General features: G+C 41.2%; 1 protein-coding gene across 13 annotated transcripts in view; it reads right to left on the bottom strand.

Moving 5' to 3' along the window:
* EHBP1 (EH domain binding protein 1) overlaps nt 1-15,648 on the bottom strand; it is a 226,230-nt gene that overhangs the window by 111,465 nt on the left and 99,117 nt on the right. For all 13 annotated transcript variants that reach the window (XM_037391625.1, XM_037391623.1, XM_037391626.1 and 10 more), the window contains 2 exons: nt 6,951-7,203; nt 358-544 (listed from right to left, as the gene is read on the bottom strand). In XM_037391625.1, the coding sequence (XP_037247522.1) occupies nt 358-544; nt 6,951-7,203 (440 nt within the window). The remainder of the gene's footprint in view (nt 1-357; nt 545-6,950; nt 7,204-15,648) is intronic.

Below are 15,648 nucleotides of genomic sequence, written 5' to 3'. Positions count from 1 at the left end.
CTTCAACATGGGCAAGGCTTAGTGGCATTACAATAGATCAAGACAATGTATTGTTCAATGTGATTTTCTTCCCTCTCGATGGCACATCCAGCTGTCCCATAACATTTGTTACTATAAGACTCTTTTCTTTGAAACTGCAGTTGCTGATATTGTTGTCATTAAATCCTTAAAGAAAAAAGATGCAAGCTCCTACTGCTGGTCTCTCCCTATGAACCAGCAAGCGAACAGAGATGAGCCAACACTTTATTAAGAATAAGCAATGCTTTTAAGATGGCCTGCAGAAATAAATAGGATGTCTACAATACACATAAAGGTACTGTTAATAAGAAAGACGAAATGTTGGCATGAAAAACCTACCTTAGGAGAGGAAGAGAGCTCCCTCGATGCAGGAATAGCTGACACGTTCTCACCCATGCCGGTCTCTGTCTTTGGCAAGAGGTTTGGTGGTTCAGGAGCCTTTCTTTTCACCTTCTTTTCTGCTTCTTGTGGCGGAGCAACTTTAATTAAAGCAGGGCTTGATTTTGGTTCATAAAATGGATTTGATCTAATTAAAAGAAGGGAAACATATTTCTTTGCTGTCTCCTTGGAATTAAAACCAAAAATAAGACCTGTTCAGTCAATGACTAAAATACTTCTATTATCCCACATAAATACATGTTTTGCTTTTATATCCTTTTAGATACTGCTTTTTCATGATCGAAAAGTGAGTTACAACAGTTAGAACTGCATTAGGTCAGAATTACTGTAAATGTTATAAAATCCTGTAACTTACTGAAATTCTATCAGTTGCTGAAAAGGCACTCTTCAGTTATACTTCACTATCTATCAAAGGGTGATCTGATTTACAGACAAGATCAATACCGAGAAATCTGAGAGAAGTTTCTGGCTGTTTAATATTCTAACAGAACGAAGAATCCGTCGCTGGAACGGACTGCGGAACCGGGCCACTTCACGTGCGGCCTCAGGGGCCTGGCTCTCGCTGCCAGGCCGAAAGCCGGGCCTCCACGGCACGCAACCCACACGGGGTATTTTAAGCTCTGCAGCACACGGGCACCACACCAGTTCAAGAACACTCTTTGGATAAGAGAATTGCATAAGAAAACCACAGCTGACTTGAGTATACCTCTCTACAGACACCAACAGCCATCATCCCTCTCTTTTGAAAGTGCTTCTATAACTAAAGCCCGTTCAAGGAACACAGTAAACATCTTCCACCACATGGACGCAGTCCAAAGAATTTTTCTTCTTAACTCTGGCATCCACATTCCAACTCCGCATTTGTTCCACCCTAAGTAAAATGCTTCCACAGCATTTCCAAGTTTCATCTATTTGTCTGATACATCAAATATCAATCAATAGTACATTAAATAATGGCTTCTACCTCACGCTTCGAAAGCCAGCAAATTCGTACCCCACTAAGGACGCTTATGGGAACCTTCTCTCACTGAATTATTTTATTCATAATCTTTGCTTTTCATATTTTGCAATCCCAAACTGGACGGTTAATTACAAAACTGACATGTTAATTAATTCATTTCTAGTCCATACCTTCCCTGCAAGATATATTTATCATATATCTCAAACTATGTTTATGTAACCAAGTCACTGCAATTCCCAAAGAGCTATCTGCATACAGTTATATAAAGCACAACTAATCATGACAAATAACCTCAGTCCTTTGACTTCAACTCTGGATGGAAACCACAGTGCATACAGCATTAGAGAAGAGCCTACGTAGCTGGACTCATTTACAAATTTCCTCTCAGGTTAAGCGTCATGAGCTACTACACACTGTTTTTAAAGAACTACAACAGCAAAACTTGGGCACAAGCAAAAAACCAACTATTCATCCAGCTTACCTTCACACAGCACCAATTTTCTCTCAGCTTTGTGTACTTTTAGTATGAAAACATGTCTTTCAGTCTTATGGACTGATTTTAGAATTTATTTTAATGCGGTTTACCGTTGTCCTCTTTCCACCAAGAAAAAGCACACAACTAATAACCCACAATGCAGAAAATAAGTCTACTTCTGAAAGGCAAAGTTTACTGAAGCATGTAAGCGAAGACAGGGCTTCAAACCTCCAGACCTTTTGGAGAATGTGCTGCAGCTTGTTATAGAGAGAGAGATCTAAATCCAGATACCGAAGCAAAAGGAAAGACTAGCACTAAAATAACTCATCTGCTGACTGAAGGCAACTTTCAGGTGTTCCCACTTTGCTGCCCATCAAGCACAAAGCCACCACTGCAATCAAAACTAAAGGCAACATCAAAATAACAAGTTAAATAGAAACGGATGGGTGTTTTCCACGGGAGGCAGTAGCAAGAGGGTATTCAGGCTGGAGTGGAGAATGCACCTAGCTGTCAGTAGCTCTAATTTAGCTGACAGCCCAGCTCAGCTGTCTTCAGACACCAGAAAGTTCAAAGGGAGGTGAAAATGAAGATAAAAGAAATAAAGGCTGAAGAATAATGTGTTCTACAGGAGAGCACAAGGTTTTCTTTAGTTCAACAAGTTAGCCTTCTGAACAGCCAACAGCCACAGCATGTTTGGCAGGAAAGTAATTTACCTCTGTGTACTTGGAATTAGAAAGGTGTATTTCTAAGGTGTTAAAATGAATCTGGTGCAAGAAAAAACAACACCTTATCAATGAGAGCAAAAAAGTTTGGAAGAACCGTATTTTGAATTTTTATGCTCCAGAATGGTCTGCGCTGTGCATGATCTTGAAGAACAGTACTCTAGTGCAGGCACCAGAAGGAAGTGCTATGAGGAGACAACTGACTGCCTTTTCTCCTGAAGAACTTACTTGAAAGCCAGCCTAAACCCTCATGTTTTGCTCATAGTATGGGCAGAACACACACACACACACACGCACGTTACTCTCCACCTTCCCCTCTGCACCACTTTTAATTGGTCTTATAAATATCGAGGAAGATTATTGAAAAATTAAGTTTAATTTTTTTAAAATTTAATTAAGAAAACTCCAAAAGAGTTCTTGCCCAAAGAGGCTTACATTTTAAAGGCAGGGGGTTCTGCTGATACATGTAGCAGAGTTTCATCCAAAAGCTTCCACGTGGCTATACAAGCAAGCAAACATGGGAAAAGCCTGGCTGAAAAAAGCCTTAGCTGAAATACTAAAGCACTTTTCTCTGAGGTCAACTCCCATACTTTTTGCTTATGTGAAGTTACTTAATTGATTCATACAACACAATTTGCCCAAAGAGATATTCGACTCTGTCCACCACAAAATTAAAAAAAACCCAAACCTGACAAACTACCTGGTATTAAGCTGCCACTGGCATTGTGGTGGCTTGTGGCTTCTTGTGCAACAGGCAGCTCCAATAGATGGCAACTCGATAGTCTTCCAGCCAGACAGCATTATCCTAAGCCATGCATTGATTAACTAGATAAGAAGCCACAGAGCCAAACAGTATCTGAAAGCAAGTTTTATTCTGACCAATTTGAAAATTATTTTTATCAGAGCTACTGGTTAACTAGAAAAATAAAATACATAAAAATCAACATTTTATTGAGGAGGAAATCCAAAGCTGTCAGTGTGGCTGGGTTAAAAGATCAGGCAATATTACCAATCAGAAGTACTAAGGCTGAAAGCATTATACTTTAAGTAGTTGTGAGCTATGCCATTTTCAAATAATTAAACTTAACGTAGCAAGTTGTGCTCTCCTTTATTACCAGGTAGCCACCTACCATTTTGATTTTAATGTAGAAAATTAAAAAAGGCAAAAGCAGAATGTTACACTAAGATTCAAATGCCCAAAGGAAGAAAAGGAAAATGTGTTCCTGTTCTCTACTAGGTATGGGAATTTAGCCAGAGGAAGTATGTTTTGAGAGTGTAGCTTTACAGCAGAATGTATGTACTGGATCACTTAAGTCCCTCTGCACCATGCAATGCCTCATTATGCTTACGCTTGTGACGACACTTTGCTTACGCGTGTTGTGAAATCCTACATTATCTTCACAACCATGAGTGAAATATGTTTCAATTAAGCCAATTACCCAAGGTAAATCTTTCACAGAGGCGCAGTAAGGGTAAGTACCTTTTCCAAGATTACAATGAGAGTCTGTTACAAAACTGGAGTCAGAGTTCAGCTCTTGGGGCACTTTGTGTAAGCTCCGAGTCCAGGATCAGACCTAGGGATCTGCCAGAGTAGAGTGGGACAAGGGTCCTGATGCTAACTGATGTGCCCATGTTCCCACGACACATCATCATGCTTTACACAAAATAGGAGAGGAAAATGCCGAGTGGTGCATTAAGTGAACTCCGATGAAACATTTAAGACACAGCGATAAAAACACAATGTATTTCCTGAGCGACAGCGAATGTCTTTCAGGAGTCTTCTATTTCTCATGCCCTCCATCTATCAGGTTCAAAAGCACTCCTGGGGAGAGCATTGGACCAGCAGTAGTCAAAAATTATTAAAAACTACCCAAAACAAAACAAAAAATAATCAAAAGACAAGATGCTAGGAGAGAGGTTGAAAATAATATGCAAAGTTTTCTAATGCCGTGATAGGACTCAGTTGTTCAGCCTTGTCTTGAATAAACTGCTCAGGCCAAGTCAACACATCTTAATATAGATACACAGCAGAAGAAATAACAGGGTCCAGAGACGTGCGGTGAAAATGATTAGAGAGATGAAGAGACTTCTGTATGAAGAGAGATTGAAAAAGTTAGCACCATTTAGACAAGTGACAAGTAATGGTGAACATGCTAGAGATACACAACACACCAACTGTTTATGGCAGATAAATCCAACACTACTAATTGTTGTTTTGATAAGCCAGCAGAAGAGATAGCGTATGGGATTGGAAAGGTAACTTACTTACAATCAATAAAAGTAAACACATTTCATATAAGATCTTGGTTTTTTGGGGAACTGTCTGCCACAAATTGACACTGAAGCCTAGACTTCAACAGGATGTAGAGGAAAATTAGCCACTTATGTAGATAATAAAAGCATCAATATTCACATTAGGTAAGAAACAATACACATCTGGACATAAACCCTCATGATTCAGGGTGCACAAACACTACCAGCTGGCGCTGCCTAGGAAAATCTTTCCTTTGGTGCTCACTGTACCGTACCTTAGCAGAATTTGAAAATTAATGACATGAGGTAAGGCATAATAATGCTTGTAGGTGTGAGTTAGTAACACAAGTCCTGTGTTCCTAGACTGGAGTTTTATTATTACACTTACTTTTCCAGAGCATTTCAATATAAAGACTCAAAGGTTCTCCTTGCCACAGTCCTACCCAATACGTTTAACAAATGGTCTCCACATCTTTTTCAATGACATGGTGCTCCTGTAACCTGGGAGGAAAACGTGGACAGGGAGCTACTTTGGGGGTCAGGACATAAAAAGCTCATGTTAAAGACACAAAAAACTACTTTACAGCGCTTTTTGACTTATCCTTCCATCTTTGTATGGGACATTGTTTTTATAAGGAAAGTACAGATCAGATTTATGTTCAAGGAGAATCTACCTATGGGGAGTTTATTTTTATCCTTGGGCGGGGGGCAGGAGGAATAAAGAAAATGGGGTCATTAAAATACGGCAGCTGTTGTAAACAAAGGGCTAGAGAAATCTGCAGTCCAGTACACAGAAAAAACAAGGCTGCCTGTTACAACACTGCTGCAAGCTCATTTGGCACAGGGTGGAAATGTGAGTATGAATATAAAAGATAAAATTCTTCACTTGCCCATCCATGTAGATTTTGCTCTTTCTCCTCTTCTCCTCAGTCTTTGCTGTCCTCTATACCCATATCTTTGTGGGTGTAAAGCATACATATTTTTTCTCCCTGCGGACTTTGGTGATCAGTGAATGATCAGGGATGCCTGGTGTGACCGTCCCCAGTGTGATCACACTGAGCTCTGAAGACACAGCAGCCAATGCTATTTGTTCAGGCACTGCCCTGATGAATGGAGCTGGCAGAGGCATCAGTCCCCAATGCCCTTTCCCCCCCCACCCCGAGCAAACAACAACAAATCCACAGCCACAGAGCTTTAAAAGGAAAAAAAAAACCCTGAAGGGTCCTTTATACATTTCTATTAGAGTACAAGGGAATCCTTCAATTCCTAGAACATAGCTATAAACGGAGGAAACAAAGATGATGATAAGACACCTGTATCAATACCGAATACGAAAGCAATGCAAATGTCATGCCATGATAAATCTCATTAAAAAATAATGTAAATCTAAATGTTAATTACAGTTGTTGTCTGTAAAACTGCTTGCATGTAATCACCATAAACTGTCTCTCGAGTAGTGTGGTTGGTGACTAATGGCCACAAACAAGGAGTAAGTATATATCTTCAAACCTCCCAAGCTGCACAGCTATTGCAAAAAGCTCTCACTCCTTCTCAGGTTTCTATACAATAATATAAGGCAGTCAGTGTGAGTTTATAGAAGTTTTGTGTGTGGTTATGATAAAAGAAACAACTGAGAAAGTGCATATGGTGTTATCTTTCCCATACAGAGATTCAGTGTTATGAGATGCTCAAAAACGTGCTCCACAGGTAGCGAAATGCTTTTCCTTTTTACATATTGCACCAATATTAAACAAACTCTCCATCATAATGGACAAAACCCATTATTTTACATGCTAAAAATAACGGCCAAAAGGACAGGAAGGACCGAGCTCTGCTGCTCCTTACTTTTTGACTCATTTGCAATTGCCAGGGGACGAAGTGCCAAAAACGCACATGGACTTGTTCCCTATCAAGTAATTTACTATCAATGAGGCAAAGAAAAGTTTCCTAACTGATCACATTCAGCTGAAGAGCATGACTTGGGGGTATGGCACTTCCTGCTGCTGAGCTGCCTAAGGAGGTGATTATGGATCATCATGATTAGACCCAATACACCTCAAGATTAAGCCAGGGATCCCAGTAATGCTCCCAAAGCTGCTCAAAGATGAAGAATCATACTTACTCATCTAGCTCTTCCTCTTCAGCTTTAGAGGTATCTGCATAGAGGTATTTGCTCATATCCACTGGTCTGACGTTTTTCCTTTTTGCAGGTTGTGGAGGAGAATCTCTTACAGTTATAAATGTTTCAGGCTCAGGATCTGGCTCATCAAATGGGTTCAAGTACTCTGGGGCATCTTCATCCTTGAAGGGATTGTAATTGTCAGCGTAGAAACTTTCTTCAGGCTTTGAAGATGAAGCTATTTCAGTGCCCGGTTCTACCAAATAACAAGAAAATATTGAAAATATTTAACAGAAAAAATTTGAGACCATTTATCAGATCTTTATATTTTGAAGGCTTATGAAAAGGTCTGCTTCTTAACTCTCAATACATAAAGTCCTATCCTCAGATGAATTTTCATGCTTTATTTATTTACAGAGTAACCTTGTTTATTCGAAAATAGGTCTTTCAGAAGGTCATTTCATCTAGAGTATACTGAATAGGTTTCATTTTCTCCTTGCTAAAGCTCTTTCAACCTGATTAGTTATTAGTTCTCGTTTGTCCTATAAATGGTATCGCAACAGATTTGAAAACATTTTCCCAAGCTATTAGCCAATTTGTATCCTAACAAAATGTTCTTAATTATTTATTTGAGTTTTTAATAAAGAAAAATATATCCTGTATTTTCTAATAAAATTACTTTTACTGGATATTAAAAATGGTGACAGTAAGTAGGTGGTCTTTTCATTTCTTAAATGAACTGAACTAAAAAACCAGTTACTGGGTATGACCAGTAATTACATTTCAAAACATACATATTTTCACTTCTAACTGCTCCTGTTAACAATACATAGTTTCACAGTAAAAATGAATTTAAATTAACCCTAAAGAGGCAGATAATCAAATTACTTATCCATTATTTGGGCTGTACAACAAGAAGTTATTAGCAACCTGAGCTGCATGCAGTTCTTTAGAGTAACAGCCACCACCGAAAGAACATTACACAAAAGTGAATGGCTGCTGGATATCGAAGAATACAAACGCCCATACAGCAATACATCATTTCTTACAAAGACACTTAGCAATGTTAATCTTACTCTTGCTGCAGCATCAAATGATCAGAAGCTCAGTTCAAGATTGGATTTGATGTACTTTCAAAATCAATGCAAATGGGAAATTCAGCGTAATGTCATTAAAACCTCAATTTCCATAACCAGTCCCACATAATTCTTAACAAAATGTGCTTCTTCTTCTTCAGATGTATGGTTCCTAAACTGAACAAAGCACACACCTTTTAGCTTTAAAAGAAAAACTCTGGAAGTTATTCATAGCAAGGCTCTCAAATATCAGAAGATGGAGTTCCAACTGTGTTTGTCACTAAACAAATATTCAAGAAGACAAAACCACTAGTCACACAACTAACACAGGGAAGGGGCAGCGTAAGGAACAGCGCTGTCATTACATGGTTTTGGATGGATGATGTACTGAAGCTGGTAATCCTGGTCAATAGCTAGAAAATGTAAGTGTGCCCTACTCTGCCAGTAAACCTCCAGTTCACCCCGTCTCCAGCCCTACCTCAGGCAGTGTGACTGACTACCACCTACAGTCTGGACCAGAGCCACCCCAGCTGGACAGGAACATGGTCCCCTGCTGCCGGTGGCAGCTCCCCTATCTTGCACTGGAGTAGTCACTAGCCACTAGACCAGGGCAAAGGCTTGAGCAGGAAAGGCTTTAGTCCTTCTCAGATAAAATGAAACCTACCAGGGACTGGAAAGATGTCATTTTAGGAAGAACCTCATGTTTCTAGTGCTCTTCTTGGTTCTTCACATTTGAACCTCAAAGACTACGTTATCACATTGTTTTCTACACTATGTCTAAAGGTCTGTTTCTGAAGCGATGCATCATTCCTCTGTGGTCAGAAAGTAGAAAGCAAATGGGTTTGGCTGGAATAACAGAATAAATTAATCAAAATATTACTTAAGCCCAATGTGGACTCTCGGGAGATAATTCACTCATCTGAGACTGAGGGCGAGTTCAGCTGGTGAAACAAAATAAAACTGTACTTTGCCAGACAATATTGCAGGTTTTAACTAGCAGACATGCTTGCAACTACACATGGTGCTTGTGCCTGTGGGATTTCCCTATGGTGATTATTCAGAAAATTACTTTTAAAAAATTCCTTTAATTCCAGGTGAGGTTTGCAGTTTATTTCCTCAGCAACCTGGTCCAACTCAGCATTGTAGAAGCAACATATACAGTACACATCTATCTCTTATGTAACTTGTAAGTTCTTACATTTAACTTCGATTTCAGAATGCAGCTAAGACTGTTGCAAGTCAAAAACCGGAGTAAAAAGGGAGACTGAGGAGAAGTGTAAACCAGACACTGCACTGAAATGGGATGAGACAAATGTAAAGTGAGATCACAAGAAGTTATTATGCTTAATGGTCAGTCTTCACACTATTAAAAAGTCTTCTAAAAATAACTAATTTATCAAATGTTTCTGACTAACTGTAAAACCCACAAATAATCGAGGTTGCAACAGTAGTCTCAGCTAAACCTAAAGAAGTGGTTCTGTTACTGTTTAAATTGGTTAAGCCTCACCTGAATGTTATAAAGCAACGTTTCAGCTGTGTCTCAGGAGATGGACATAGAGACAAAACTACTCCAGGATAAATTAGGGTGTGTATTTGCAGTATGTCAGCTGTAGTGTATACATTCACTCCTACCTCAGAGTAAATACAACATGCTTATCCCTTAATAAAAGTGAATAAACTACTGGGCACTTATCCTGGCAGAAAGGGTAGTTACTGCAGTAGGTGATGGGTATTAAGCTCACACCCTAGTCTGCGCGGTGATCTGTTCATAAGCCTGCATCCTTATATGAAAGATGTTTCAGAGAAATCCACAACAGAATAATATTGAAGGTCTACAGTTTAAGTGACAAGGGAAAAGAAATCATTCAAGGTGCAAATTCTTAAAAACACAAATATGATCAAGTCAAATTTGACAGTATTATAGATGAAATACATCAGAGTCCAACATTTTAAATGTATTTTTTCATTTATTTTAAGATAAAACCGGAAAAGAAGTTCTACATTGGCTTACTTAGAGCACTATAGTGTCCAGTGCAGGTGGTCGTGGCAAGCAAAAGTTTTACCCTGCTTGCCCTGAGATGTCCTCAGTGTGGTTACCTGCAGCTGAGCTAGACCCCTTTACAGTCAAAGCTTATAAGCTGTGTTCAAACTGTTATCTCTAAAATCAGGCGAGCCAAATCCCACCCTTACTGCATAGCTATGTGTGACTTGAAGCTCATGTTGGTCAGAATACTAGCCACACATTTAGTGACTTGATGAACCAGGCGAAGCAGAAACGCTTTTGAGAGCTGCCCTCAAAAGACAGTTTCATATAAAAAGCAGAAGTGACCTAATGAAATGCAGGAAAATGACTGCTGTATGTCTCGTTCAAATTGTACAACTTATTGATGACATTTTAACCAAAATTTTTGCTACTTATACTTTGCTCAAATCTTAAAATATTTTATCGAGAGTGCACTACTACAAATACGTGCTTCTGCAACTGCATATGACAGATCAACTGCAACTGCACATGAATCTGTCAATAAATACACATTATCACGTCTGAGCAAAACTTGCTGATAACTCACCAGCAGTATTCAAACAAATGTTACTAGAAGTTATGTCAGTAATATTTCCTGAAATTAAAAACATTCAGGGAAACAATCTCTTGAAACTATACTGTACACTTCTTTTAATTTGCTTTTAACAGTCTCCTGGGAACAAGTTAAATGCTTGTTTAAGTCTGACAGATTTTAAGGGGCAATGCAAATGGTTTCTGCAATTCTTTCTATTTCAACACTATGGATCAAGTGCTGTAACCCTAACTAGGACAAAATTCTCCTGTTCATTAGCTCAACAGTACCTACAGGTTTGGCCTTACACACACAGTGTTGCAGATCAGCACTCAGAGACCTCTGGCTTACTATTAATTAAAAGATTTCACCAAATCCTACACACAGGGTAAAATAAAAAGAGCTTCTAAAAATATCATTTTCAAGACACTTTCACAGGCAGAATTTTGTAGGGGCTCAACCAGAACTCACTTGGCTGCTCATTCTCTCTCCTGTTGCCATCCAGGACACTATTTTTCCCCTCTCTGCTTCCTTCAGTGTCCCCACAGGAGGGAGAGTCCCCACGAGGGTCCCCACCCAGGCTATCTCCTATGGGGTCCCTGAAACCCTTTAGGACAGGCTCTTACGTCAAGTGTCAGTCATCACTTCATGAGCCTCTCTGTAACACCTTAAATTGCTGGGATGGTGACTCAACAACACTGCTCTTAAAGCCACAGGCACTGCCACCTTCTCTGTAACAAAGACACTCATATATTCTCAAGGACCTAATGACATTGGGAAGTACACTTGGGGAAGATGTACATATAACAGCTTAAAAGGGGTTTATTTCCCTCTTCAAGCTGATGTTACACTAAGGAGTCGACACGTATTTCCCTGCTTCCCCCTAATTATTAAGCATGCCTGAAAACACCGGACTCCAGTCTCTACTGGAACTCATTTTTTTAATTGCAGTTCTCTACACTGATATAAAAAAAAAAGGGGGGGAGGAAAAAGATGCTTGCAGTTTGGCACTCCAAGGGTCAAACACACAATAATTTTACATGGTTAAGTAATAAAGCCACAGGGGTAGGAGTGACAAGAGGAGATGCAGAAGTATTACTACAGCAGAAGCACCAGTGACTCCGGTGCCAGATTCTGGAAACATTACTTGCCCTGACTCCACTGAGAAAGGCTGCTCGTGATAGTAATCATTCTGGCACTACCCATCTGCACAATCAGCCTTCTAGTTCCCAGAGGATCTCCAAAAATCACCCTGCCCTTCAACCCACTTGCCTTTTGTAACACAAACATATTGTGACACATCTCTTAAAAAACAAACAAAACCCCCACCAAAACATTACACATAGCACTTTCCCCTTGGCAGGGGATGAAAGACCAAGCCACATGTGAAAGGTATTTAGTTATGCCATTTACCGCACTACTGGCAGGCACACGGTCACAACGGTGATGTGAGCAGTGTAACAAACAGTGCAGAATAAAAACGTAACTTCCCAGTACTTCTAGAAAGCATAATGATGAGCCTCCCTATAAGCCACTAATGATTTTCTATTACTTTTATTAATACTCACACCAGCAACACATCACACTTCACAAGAAATTCAAGGAGAAGGGACAGAGTAATCATTTTCCTCTGCATTGGTTCTTGTACCGCTCTCCTTAGGACTATCCCAGAAGGATGCTGGGGTTTGGCACTGCGTTGTAGTACTGTTCTCATTTGCAGCGTACCACATGCTGCAAGGAGCTCAGAAGTCTCACACAAAGCAATGAAACCCATTGGTAAGGTAAATGCCGTTTTAAATGAAAGGGGGAGGCAGTGCCAGCAAATACTTATGCTCATGTCTCAGGTGTGTTGCAGGAAACTTGTATTGGTCATATGCAACTTCACAATTTGCATGCCCCACCTAATTAAAAAAACATCTGGAGCACTGAAAGCATGTTGTTGTTTTCTACTTGCATTTGCTGTATATGTTTACCTCCAAGTAAAATATTCTGCACAAAAATTAACTGATTTTAGAGTTCTGTTGTAACGTGACTAAAAGACACTCCAAGAGGCAGCCCCCATATGATCACCTGTACTGTCTAGCATAAAGCTGTGGAGATAGACTGTTCCAAGGGATTATTTTTGACTTCCCAGATTTCTAGTGTCTCGCTGACCTACTACGTACAAAGGGAATAAGCCTCAATTTGACATGCCAACCACAGAAACACAGCTGCAGATTTTTTTGAGGTGAGTTGCTCATACGCACATTCACTCCACTGTGTGTGTAAGATCACTTACACCAAGGGCTTTTTAAACCACAGCAGCATCCACAGGCAGCTTGCCGATGACCTCTGCCACGCACCGCACCCACAGCGTGCACAGGGATGCTGGGAGCACTCACACCTTTAGTTTCTCTCCACCCTGCATTCCCAGGGTGAGCTGATTACGGGATTAGGAAGATAGAGGGAAAGTAGCTGGATTGTGAACAGGCACAAGAAATATCTGTCTAGGAAACAGGTATCTACTGGCAAGTAATCCTCCCTTCTCTTTGAGTGATTGTCAATACATACATATTCATACCCTGGGTGACTCTAAGCACTCTTTCACTAAGCACACAGGTTACAGGCTTGATAGGAATATCTCTGCCAAATGGCACATCATGCCTCCTAATGTCTTGTGGCAAAATACTCAGGGAAGGAAGCTCCAGATGGCTGCTCTGTACATCTTGGGGAAATTAAGTAACAAATTCTATGGAAAGACTCCGAACTTTCAAAAAGTCTAAATTCAAGAATTTGCTTGTCTAGATGAAAAGATAAAGCAGAGTAACATGTAGTAAATAGAAAAATACTTCATCCCTGCCCATAGAAAAGGTTCATCTCCTGATTTAAACACATCACAAGACAAGTGAAACAGGTAATGAGACTCTTTCAGCCTGTAGAAGAAAGCCTGCCTTAAACTCCTGAACCTCTGTCATGCTCTCAGGCTCCTGTGGGGGCCACCAAAAAGGTCACATTCATGTAAAGATGCAAATGCAAACAGGCAGGCGTAGTCTCAAAGAACTTTCTAAAAAGAGATGGCAGCAACAGAAGTTCCACTGAGGTCTCAAAGACATGTCCTAACACGTGTGGGAATATACCTGTGGCCAGATGGGAAACAAACAGGGCAGCCTTCTGTGGGGGGGCAAGAGGGCGAGAACAGCTCCGGTGCTGCCTGGCTTCAACATGTAGTCCAAAACCAAGGGAAATCTCCCCAAAACAGTAAAGTCTAGGCACTCCCTGTGTAGAGACACCGATCCAATTAACCACAGACATACACAGCAGATTCCTGCTGTTGCTGAAGACCAGAGCTTTCTTATACGATTTGTCTCAGCACTGGTTTTCCCCCCTCAACTTTCTGTGAAGGAAGACAACTGGTGGAAAGGCACAGGTCCAGAAGGCCTAGCAAGGGAAGAGGAACACAACCACTGCCCGTTACAGGGACAAGAAAGCTCTGGAGTGGAAGGGCCAGTGCTTAGAGGGGTCTGAGGTGACCCGAAGAATCCCTGGGGAGCCACTGATCAAAGCAGAAGCTTTAAAAATGCCACACCAGATGTCCCGCTCTTGGTCTGACTGCCTGAAACACCTCAGATTTTCCACTCGGTTCTGTGCTCCAGGAAGACACGCTGCTGTCACATGAACCTGAGAGAAGCTCCATCCCTCCCAAATAAAAAGCACCTTATGACACAGTAGGAAGAATCTAGCGACACCCTGTTTATCAAAATCACTGTCGTGTTGTTGTACATTGACTGCTGCACGATGGTGACAGTGTGTGGGAGGACTGTTTGGTACACACACACCCAACAGCTCAGCACTGCTGTCCACAGCTGTGCAGATGGGACTCCTCTGGGGACCAACAGTCTGAGCCCTGGGACTGTCCCAGTACACAGAACAGGCCCAGAGGAACAGAGAAGTACCCATGACTGTAAATGATGATGGCAGTAAAGCCTAGGTCCCACCAAAGGGACCAGAACTGACTGAAAAAGCATGCCCCACATACCTCACGGGTCTTCTGGGAACATCAGCAGGCTGGTGTCTTGGCTGCAGGCTGCTCAGTGACCGTGACAGGTGTCAAGCTACTCTGGTGCTGTGAAACAACCCCAGTTTGCATCTCCCTGTCCCTGAGATGGGAAGGAACAGACTCTCAGCCCCTATATTCTGTGGCCAGAACACCTGCTGCTTTCTGCCAGAGCAGGTTCTCTCTGGAAAGGAAGGAAAAGCTGGGTTTGGAAGACAGCATTTTAGGTAGGATGGGATTTGTACAGCTTTCTCTGGGGAGAAGGGAGCTCTTCCTTCTAGAGCAGACAAGGAAGAAAGGAATATATGCTGAGTCTTGTAGAGCAAGTTGTGTGTGGACGTGTGATGTGTGTGGATGAGAATAGGTAATTCTGCCTCCTTCCATGATCCTAAGGGAATTCACAGCCGAGGAACAGACAGGAAATGAAGCCAAAGATCCAGACACCAGAATGTAATCCGTACGTATTGGTATCTAGAAAGCAGAAGCAACTCCCTTCTGCAGCTCTAGAAACACCTAGTGACTTTTTAGGAGGGAGAAGAGGCCTGGGATAGCGGCTTTATGGCTTCAACAGCCAAACAGAAGACAGTGAAGTGTCCCTGTTTCAGAAACACAGGCTATGAGACTCCACAGCCAAAGTGCGACAGGACTTTGATTACCACCCACATCAGCCTCTCTGGACACCCAAGGCAGAAAAGCTGTGTTGTGAGTCAGCGTTCAGCTTGTCCAGAGAAAGAGAGTAACCCCAGGTGGAAACTGCAGCTCAGAAATGCATCCTCATCAGCCCTGGCGATAGCAGTCCCATGGCTGTACCCTGGGCTGCTCCTGCTCAGTGTGCTGCGTCTCTATTGCCACCACAGAGTGGCTCCTGCCATTTGGTCAAAGGTGGCAAACGCTCCTTGATAACTTCTGTGGGAAGAAAAGTCTTGGAGCTTTGAACAGAAGAAAAAAAAACAGTATGGCTTCAACCTTCAGAATTAACTATCGATTGGCATTCTGAGCAGCTGCAAAGTCAGTCAGTCATATACCCTTTTTTTTTT

Source organism: Falco rusticolus, chromosome 6, assembly GCF_015220075.1.
Source record: "Falco rusticolus isolate bFalRus1 chromosome 6, bFalRus1.pri, whole genome shotgun sequence".
Taxonomy (NCBI): domain Eukaryota; kingdom Metazoa; phylum Chordata; class Aves; order Falconiformes; family Falconidae; genus Falco; species Falco rusticolus.
Note: the sequence above shows the minus strand (reverse complement) of the source record. Positions and strands in the feature narration are given on the sequence as shown.